The 10,326-nt window shown below is 33.1% G+C and overlaps 1 protein-coding gene across 1 annotated transcript; it reads right to left on the bottom strand.

The window, feature by feature from the left end:
* Nucleotides 1–216: 216 nt before the first annotated feature.
* LOC107899420 (NDR1/HIN1-like protein 1) lies at nt 217–1,460 on the bottom strand. Its single transcript, XM_016825131.2, has one exon. It carries the CDS (start codon nt 1,114–1,116, stop codon nt 487–489), a length of 630 nt encoding a protein of 209 aa, XP_016680620.1. The 5' UTR covers nt 1,117–1,460; the 3' UTR covers nt 217–486.
* Nucleotides 1,461–10,326: the final 8,866 nt, after the last annotated feature.

The raw sequence follows: 10,326 nt of genomic DNA, 5'->3' as shown, positions 1-10,326 counted from the left end.
ACACCCTATCCTTCCCAATGTCCCAAACATGTTACCGACAGTGCTTTTACTAAATTATATATCTAAAAATTACAAGCGACACCCTAATTAAGGTAGAAAATATTCCTATTTCTTCTTAGGAAAAATAAAATTTAAAGATCCAATGTTTTGAAAAGAAGCCAATTTGTAGGTGAAGAAACAGACAGCACAACCTCCACTAATTGCGATTCTACAAGCTACGGAAAATTATTTCTTCTTGATGTCACTATTTCATTTTATTTAGATATGGAAAACAATTTCTCTTTAATTGTAGATTTTGCTTTAGCTTTCAATTTTCCATTTTTCATTTATTCTATAGCAAAATGTACAATTTCCTCCTCCCCTTATAAAGAAAATAAATAAAATATACTAACGGCGTGAAGTAAGAAACTGAGAGAGAGATTTAATATAGATTAAACGGCGTTAGTTGCCTGGTCTTCTTCTTTGTTGATATTGATGAGTGCTCTCTCACACACTGACGCTGCATCTGGTGACGAGCTGGTACTTAACAGCGTTTTCTCCGACAGAAACGCCGTTGTTTTTGCTCCCGAAAGTGATATAAGCCGGACACCTAACGTTGAGATGATACCTGCCTGAAACGAAAGTCCCAACTTTCCATCTCACCCGTCCATCAATCTTGATCACCATGAAGATCGTTCCGGCAGCTTGTTCGGACTTCAAAGCGACGGAGAAATCGGGAGCTATAGGGACCATGTTCCCGTAGATGAAAGGGGACCAAACATTGATCTCATTATGACCCTGGTATGTTGGAGGGAGAGCTGTCCTAAGGGTGGTTTGTTGGTTCCTGTAGGTGGCGTAGATGACGAGCCTGTCGTAGTAAATCCCGATTCTGTCATTGGGGTTTCGCGTGGATACGGTGACTTGGAAATTAGAAGTGAGGAAATTGGGAGTGGAGGCGTTGAAAGCATAGACGGTGGTGTCTTGGAGGATGAAGCGGGGTTTTGCGGGGCGGAGGATTGCCCATATGATAAGGATTGTGATGAGAACGATAAGGAGGAAGACTAGAAGGCAACCGAAGAGCCTTCGGATGCGCTGCCGCCGGCCTTTTCCATGGTTGCCGCAATCCTTGGCCGTCATGGTAGGCAGAAAGTGAAGGTCGGTGAAAGTTTGGTTCTAAGGGGAGAAAAAGGGAGTTCAACCTATCTATCTGCTTTTTTTGTATAATGAAATGAACGTGCTGCGGTGTTGAGGTTAGTGTAATTGATATTTATATAAAACAAAATTTTTAGTGGATGTGTAATGGATCAATAATTGAATTTATATTAAAGCACTACCTCTCAGTGTAGAGTACTCAAGGGTGTGCTAAGGTAAAAGTGTTCCTTTTTTTTATACATACATACATATAATAACGGTATATGCTTACATAATATGTATTCGCATTATTCATTTTTATAATGAATTAATAATAAATCTGATATTTTTAGAGGGCAAATGACCAAAAAAAACCCTTTTTTTTTCAAAAATTACCAAAATGAGCTAATTATCTAATTATTTATCGGAATGGTCTATTTTCCGCGAAATCGTATCCACGTCAGTGCGATGTTAGGGTACGCGCCAGGAAATCACGTCCACGTCAGCGCGATTTGCTGACGTGGACACAAATCGCGCCCTCTAGGACGCGATTTGCTGACGTGGCATCAGGTTATGTTTTTTAGCTTGGAAAACTTTGAAAGGCCATAACTTTTCGCTCGATTGTCCGATTGAGACGATTTTTTTTATTTCGAATAACTTTTCGAGATCTACGCGCTAACAAACAGCCAAAGGCGGTTTGCCACAGTTTTCATCGAAAAAGATCCTTTTTTGCCCCTAAATTTTGATTTTTTGGGTTTAAAATTGAATTTTGAAACATTCAAATCATTATTTTCCTTATTTATTTGGAGTAAACACCGGATTTTTTTACAGAATTGTTGTATTATTTTTTCTGATTTGACACGTGTATGGAATAGGTTCGATAAATTGTTAGAACGTAGGTAATATAATTAAGATAATAACAGTATTTTAATAATATGTCAATTAATTAGTTTAGTTTAGTTGGTTAATAGCATGCTCATTTCCCTTAGTACCTTGGTTCAAATCTTGTTGGTAACATTTTTTTTTGAATCAATTAACTCTTCTATATTAGATCAATAGCAACAAGTACAAAAAAAATTCAAAATTGTTTCCAACAAGATTTGAACCAAGGTACTAAAGGAAAAGAGCAAGCATATTAACCAACTAAACTAAACTAATTAATTGACATATTATTAAAATACTGTTATTATCTTAATTATATTACCTACGTTTTAACAATTTATCGGACCTATTCCATAAACGTGTCAAATCAGAAAAAATAATACAACAATTCTGTAAAAAAAATCCGATGTTTACTCCAAATAAATAAGGAAAATAATTATTTGAATGTTTCAAAATTCAATTTTAAACCGAAAAAATCAAAATTTAGGGGCAAAAAATGATCTTTTTCGATGAAAAGTGCGGCAAACCGCCTTCGGCTGTTTGTCAGCGTGTAGATCTCGAAAAGTTATTCAAAATAAAAAAAATCGTCTCAATGAGACAACCGAGCAAAAAGTTATGGCCTTTCAAAGTTTTCCAAGCTAAAAAACATAAACTGATGCCACGTTAACAAATCGCGTCCTAGAGGGCGCGATTTGTGTCCACGTCAGCTAATCGCGCTGACGTGGACGCGATTTCCTGGCGCGTACCCTGACATCGCGCTGACGTGGACGCGATTTCGCGAAAAATGGACCATTCCGATAAATAATTAGATAATTGGCCCATTTCAGTAATTTTTGAAAAAAAAAGCTTTTTTTGGTCATTTGCCCATTTTTAGAAACATTATAAATTTATAATTTCATATTTTTTTAAAGATTAAATATAATTATTTTACTTTGTTAGAAAGTTAAAGTATAATTTTTTTATATATCAAATTTTAATTTATTTATTTATATGAGAATTGAAATATTATTATTATTATTTTGAAGAAATCAAACTATAATTTCACTATATTAATTTATAATATTTTACAGGTGTCCATTTTTATCTAGATGACCGTAAATCCTTTACTATAACATTGGTGGTTTAGTTGACTAGTTAAAAAATAATGGTAAAGTACTTTAAATTTATATATAAAAAAAAGTAATGTGAATTTGACTTAAAAAATTAAATTAAAAGAAAATTCATGGATGGTGCTACAAAAATTACTCATGTAATTGTGCAATGTCAAGTCAAGAAAGGGAAGCTCACTTTTTGTTAATCAATCCTGGAAACAAACAAACCAAAAAAAAAGTAGATTTAAAATAATTTGGGATTCCATAGTCCATATGAAAAAGAAAATTAAAAAGAAAAAATAGCAACTTTATGAATTATTGAGTTCAACATTCAACAGTTAATTCTAAACCAAAAGAAGATTATAAAAAGATATTCTAAATCAAAAGATAGCAGAAAAAGTGATTATCAAACAAAAAAGAAAGAAAGAAAAAGGAAAAGTAAAATAATAGCAAATGGTGTCATAACAGGGAAGCTTCCAGCTCGGCCTACCTACTTATTTATTTGAGGTTCCAGAATATACATTACATCTCAGCAGAGTACTACCAAATATAAATTTTGTTAACGTAATTAAAATCTCCCTATATTATTTTATTTTTAGCATTGAATTTTCAAAGTATAAATTTAATGAATGTTTAGATGGCCGAAATTACGGGTAAAATTCTAGTATTTAATTTGTTAATTTATAGTTAAAAAACAAAATTGATGTATAAATGAGTCAAGGCTGTAAGAAAGGAGAAAAATTCCGATTTGAGTTTGAAACTTCATACTTTGTCTTCGAATTAAAAGGGTTTTGGAACCAGTTGCTGAGGCTGCGTGTGCATGATACGCGCCATTGTCCTGTCACAAACATTATTCACACTGAGTGCGAAAGCTGTCGGGTTGGCCGACACGTCAACTTGACATGAAAGGGCGAGAGTGAATAAAGTTATGATGCAGATCATCTTCATCCTCCATATTTTTCTTTAAATTTAATCACTTAAAATTCAAATATAAATAAATAAAATTGAGAGTGGATTATAATAGGAGTTCAAAACGAAGATAAAAATCTAGTAGAATCGAGACTATTACAGTGTAAAAGGTTAGTGTTGGTAAAGGAGGGCTTGGGATTCTTTTTCAGTGAAAATGAAATGCAGACCTGCTTTTGTTCGTAAGGGGAGAATAGTTGAACAAGACTTTTCTAACTATTAAATAGTTAGGCAGACCCAAGCTTTTTGAGGTTTTTCTTATAAAATAAATTATTAGGGTAATTTAATTTAAAATAAATTCCAACAAAATAATAAAATAGAAAATTGAGTGGTAGGCTGGTCTGCTTTTGAGCACTGAGATTTAAGCGGATTTCTCATCCCTTGTCTTCTTGTTTGTACAAATTAGCAACCACAAATCTTGTTTCAACTTCTAAAATGTCCTAATTCTCTTGTTTTCTTTTGTACTAGGCTTTTAGCTTTTCAATGCCTATAAACATTTGTTAACACATTGTTTATTTATTTTCTAAAAAGGGTTAAATTATGTTAATGAAAAATTTTGGTGTGGAAAATCTCAAACATACAAATAACAACTCAAACAAAAAGAAAATGAAGCAACAAGATAAAGTTATAAGGTGTTGTATCAAGTCACTATCTTTAAGGTTCTAATCACCCCACCTATATTCGGTGTGCAAATGAGTTTCAAGTAAATGAACATTGAGGATACAATGAAGCCTGACGACTATTTACGTTTTGCACTAACGATTCTTTATAGAACAATCTAAAAATAATAAAAGATGGAGGAAGCATAGAAAGAACTTTTGAAATTTTTTGGTATGTTTTCCAAATAAAATCTCACTCCTATATATAGGAATTCTCATGTCTCTTTATAGAAACATAAAATTTCAATAAGAGTATTTTTTGAATAATCACATTTTTAAAAGAGACATAATTATTGAACTAATATCTCTTGAGTAGTTATAATTTTTGTTTTCAAAAATCAAGTGATATAACTCTTGATCAATAACTAAAAGATATAACTTTTCATTAATTAGATCATTTCATTTATAGTTATCGAAATACTATAAATATTTGAAAATGTTCCAACAATCTGCCCCCATTTTAAAAAGATCTTAGATTTTGATAATCTTGGAAATCAATTTGCACAAATGAAGGTGTCTTACGACTGAACATTCACTTAATGAAAACATGTTAAAGTTAATCGAATTGCATGGTAGACTAAGCTTTGAACCAATTATTTCATTTCACTAATCGAATACATCTCACACAATGATTTCAACATTGGTCAATGCATAGTATTTAGAGACACTATTATGACCATGTGTCTGTGTCCTTTTTTCATGAGTATTGTTAGAGTTAAGCCCTTGAACTCCTAGAAATGACCACACTTCATGCTCACATAGGTAGATCCCATTGAAAGTGTTCTCATAATTGTAACACTCTAACATATTTATGTTATGGGTTCAATAAGAGTACATTAGTCATCCTTCCTTTATCATAACGACCTAGCACTTTAATCTTAGGATGAATTTATTTATAGTGCTAGTAGTCACAAACCAATGATGTACTTTTTCTCATTGAACTCAATACTTGACGTTATACCAAGTGTTCAGTCAAGTTTCCATCATGGGTGACTCTAATTAATGGGCTTGACTCCCATCCTTTTTTAAGCCTTGTTGACTACATCTCTAGCAAGACTTTTGTTTAAAGGATTTTGCCAAGTTTTCTATAACACCCCTAACTCGTCTCTGTCGTCAAATTAGGGTTACAGAGTATTACGACACATATTGTAACATTTAATATCATTTAAACAATAATATATTAATTTAGATAACAAATATTCAAATGAAAATAACATTCATAGCATAATACATTTATGGGCCTTAAAACGAGCTTAGAAGCCCTAAAAAATAGTTTAGGAACAATTAGGGACTAATTTGAAATAAATAGAAAGTTTTAGAAAAAAAATTGAAAATTTTGAAAGCATGGGTCACACAGACATGTGACCAGGCCATGTGATAGCCCAGGCTTTGTGGCTCAATGACATGGTCATGAGGCCAAACCGTGCATGACTCGAAATAGGGTTACACGGTCGTGCCGTAGCCTATCTACCCACCCGTGTACAATTCAAAATAGGGTCACACAGTAGTGTCTTAGGCTGTATGGGTATGCAAAATGAGGTCACACGACCATGTCCCCAGGTCGTGTAACTTTCCGTGACCGTGTGAGTTAAACATGCTCAAATATTTAAGAAGACACAGTGCCATGTGAAGAGGCAGTGTGTGGCACCCGATCATGGGATAGCCCGTGTCCCAGGCTATGTTCACCTTAAAAAGCTTTCAAAATAAGACATCTTTTTAACCAAATCTTAGGTACCAAGTTAACCCAAAATCAATCATTTCCATACACCAAAAACATATTCAAATAGGCTTAAAACATACCAAATCACTCAACCTAAGTGCCTAACCAATGTAGTATTCAAGTTCACATATCCATACCTAAAATATGTACTAAACTTACTATATTTCAAATGCCTTCATAATATTCACACCAAATACCAGAACAACTTTATATGTTCATTTACATACCCAAAACCAAAGGTGCATACACAAACAAGCTCATCCAACCTTATATTAACCAAAGTTGCAACACATGAAGTCATTATCCCAAAGCATACACATAACATACCAATTACATGCCATATAACCTAAAAGTAAACATTCAAAAACTACCAAAAGATATCTAGATAGTGTGATTCTTCGAGTTGATCCGATCCCCCGATTTCCACAGAACATAATCTACAAAGAAGTAAAACAATAACACGGGTAAGCTTTACTAGAGCTTAGTAAGTTCAATGGTTAAAACAATAAACTTACTGTATAAACACATAAATCACATAGTAACAGTTAATTAACTATAATCCTATCAAGCGCAAAACTTAATAGGTGAGTCTTTATATTAATACTCATAATAAATAATCTTTACAATTATACTAGGTCATTTAATATTAATTCAATTACTAATCAAAAAATTATATAAGCATTTAAAATCTGCCCGATGAATGATATAACAATTTAATTACATGGTTAACCATCCAAAATACACCAGAACGCTCAACGAGCTTAACCAATCGAGAACACACATGGGCACCAAATGCATAGCCCGTAGGCTAACATCCCTCCGAAACACACCTGGGCACTAAGTGCCATGCTCGAAGGCCTTACATTTTGTTCAACTTGATCCCTAAAGCTAAAGCAAGATTATTTTTTTACAATTAAAATAAATATCCATAAAACCAAATTTAAAACTATTCCAAATCAATCCTCACATGCTAAAATTTCATGAGAATAACATATCTTATTTTAAATTAAACCCCTAAACTTGAAAATTATAGAAAATCACTTAACAAAATATTACTATTTAACACCCAAGCATCATATTCTACCATTAAACTTCAAAAACAACTAAATTCATCAATGGCATCTTCCAAAACTTTTAAAATTTTACAAATTAACCCTCGGGTTAGCTAGATAGAAATAAAACGATCCCAAAAACATAAAATTCGTGAAAAACAAGTGAACAATACCTACCATGCATGTTAATTAAGCCAAGGCCAGAAGCTTCCCTAGCATTTTCATGGTGTTTCAGTTTCATCAATGCAAAAATGAGGAAGATGACAATTTGATTTTACTTAATTTAAGTTTTATTATCTATTTACCATTTTACCCTTAAATAAACATTCAAATTTCACACCAATTCACCTTTTAATCATTAAATATATCTAATTACATGGTATATTTACCATTTAAGTCCATTAATTTTCATTTCCATAGCCATTTAGTACTTATAACTAATAGGAACTAACTTTTCAACTTTTACGATTTAGTCCTTTTTAATTAATTAACTACTTAAACATTAAAATTTCTTAACCAAAATTTAATGCGACACTAATGACCTCATAAATATTAATTATTTAATACTTATGGACTAACACGTCGAAATTGTGGCTTTGAAATCACTATTTTTGACACCACTGGAAAACGAGCTGTTACAACTCTCCCCTCTTAGGAGATTTGTCCTCGAAATTGTTATTTGAAAATAAACTCAAATATTTTTATTTCATCGATTCTTTGATTTCCCAGGTTGCTTCCTCAATTCCATGTCGATGCCACAGAACATTAACCAATGACAGTCGTTTATTTCGAAGTTATTTTACCTCGCGAGCTAAAATTCTTATTAGTTCTTTAGAGTATGATAGATTTGACTGTAATTTAATCTCGTTGGAAGTAATCACATGAGAAGGATCTTATCTATACTGCCTCAGCATCAAAACATGGAAAACATAATGAATCTTTATGAGTTCAGGAGGTAGAGATAATTTGTGAGCTACATGACCGATTCTTTCAATAATCTCATACGGTCCAATAAACGTCGGGCTCAATTTCCCTTTTCTGCCAAACAGAAACACTTTCTTTCACGGTGAAACTTTTAAAAACACTCGATCGCCAATGGAAAATTCTATATATTTTCTTTTCAAATATATGTATGACTTCTAATGATCTGATATAGCTTTCAGGCAATCACAAATAACTCAAACTTTATCTTCAGTTTCACGAATCAAATCAGTTCCAACTAACTTGGATTCGCTTAACTTAGACCAATATAGCAGTGTTCTACATCTTTGTTCGTGTAAAGCTTCAAATGCTACCATTTTAATACTGGACGGGTAGCTGTTATTATAAGCAAATTCAGCTAACGATAAATATTTTTCCCAGTTACCTTCAAACTCGAGAAGACAACATCGTAACATGTCTTTCAGCACTTGTATACCCATTTTGTCTGTCCGTTAGTCTATGGATGCTAAAGTTGAGTTTAGTGCCTAAAGCCTCGTGAAGTTTACCCCAAAATATAAAGGTTAGTCTCGGGTATCGATCAGAGATAATAGATATTAGCACTCCATGCAATCTAACGATATCAGATACATATAACTCAACTAACCTTTCAAGCGAAAAATCGGTTCTGACATGAATTCCATCTACGAAAATTATGTGACCAAGAAATCCAACCTCTCTGAGACAAAACTCACATTTACTGAATTTTGTGTACTACTGTTTCTTTTGCAAAACAATTCTTAAATGCTAAACATGCTCGGATTCTATTTTTGAATATATTAGTATATCATCAGTAAACAGAACCATAAATCTATCCAAATAATGCTAAAAACCCAAATTAATCAGATTCATAACAGCAGCAGGGGTTTTGGTTAATTCGAATGGCATCACTAGAAATTCATAATGACCATAACGAGTTCAGAAAGCAATTTTTGGCACGTCAACATCTTTAACTCGCAACTGATAATATCCCGACCTGGGATCTATTTTCGAGAACACGGTTGCACCTTTCAACCGATTAAACAAATCGTCGATACGAGGCAAAGGGTATTTATTGTTTATTGTGACTTTACTCAACTGCTTGTAATCAATACACAATCTCAATGACCTGCCTTTCTTTTTTACAAATAACATAGGTCCACCTTAAGGAGATACACTCGGCTGAATAAAACCTCTGTCTAACAATTCTTGCAACTGTGCTTTTAGTTCTTCAACTCAATTGGTGTCATTCGATACAGTGCAATTGATATCGGAGCTGTCTTGGGAATCTCAATTACAAATTCAACTTCGCGTTCCAACAGCAATCCCGATAACTCTTCAGGAAAAACGTCTGTAAACTTATTCACAATTAGTACTTGATCAAGCTTTGACCCCAGATTTCGAGTATCAAGTATATTGACCAAAAATGATTCACAACCTTTATGAATCAATTTCTGTGCCCAAATAGCTTAAATAACTCTGGCAACACTATTCTTTTTGTCTAACTCAACTGTAATCATCTCACCCGTCTGACATCTCAGATCAATCCATTTTAATCTACAGTTTACCACAGCATCATGTAACGTCAACCAATCTATTCCCAGAATAGTATCAAATTCATGAAAGGGTAACAACATCAAATCAACAGGAAAATCACATCCTTGAATTCTCAGTGGACACTTACGACATTTTAAATTAGCTAACACACTATGACCTAGTGGATTAGTAACTTGAGCATCAAATTCAGTTAACTCAATAGATAAATTCTTATCCATTACTAATGTCGTGCAAATATATGAGTAAGTTGACTTAGGGTCAATCAGTGCATACATAGTAACATCAAAGAGATAGAATATACCAACAATAACATCAGGTGCAGCAGCTTCCTT

This window comes from Gossypium hirsutum, chromosome D04 (genome assembly GCF_007990345.1).
Source record: "Gossypium hirsutum isolate 1008001.06 chromosome D04, Gossypium_hirsutum_v2.1, whole genome shotgun sequence".
Classification (NCBI taxonomy): Eukaryota; Viridiplantae; Streptophyta; class Magnoliopsida; order Malvales; family Malvaceae; genus Gossypium; species Gossypium hirsutum.
This window is presented reverse-complemented; position numbering and strand designations above follow the sequence as displayed.

Excerpts from the sequence above, each read along its gene's own strand:
- LOC107899420 (XM_016825131.2), bottom strand. The coding sequence starts at position 1,116 with ATGACGGCCAAGGATTGCGGCAACCATGGAAAAGGCCGGCGGCAGCGC.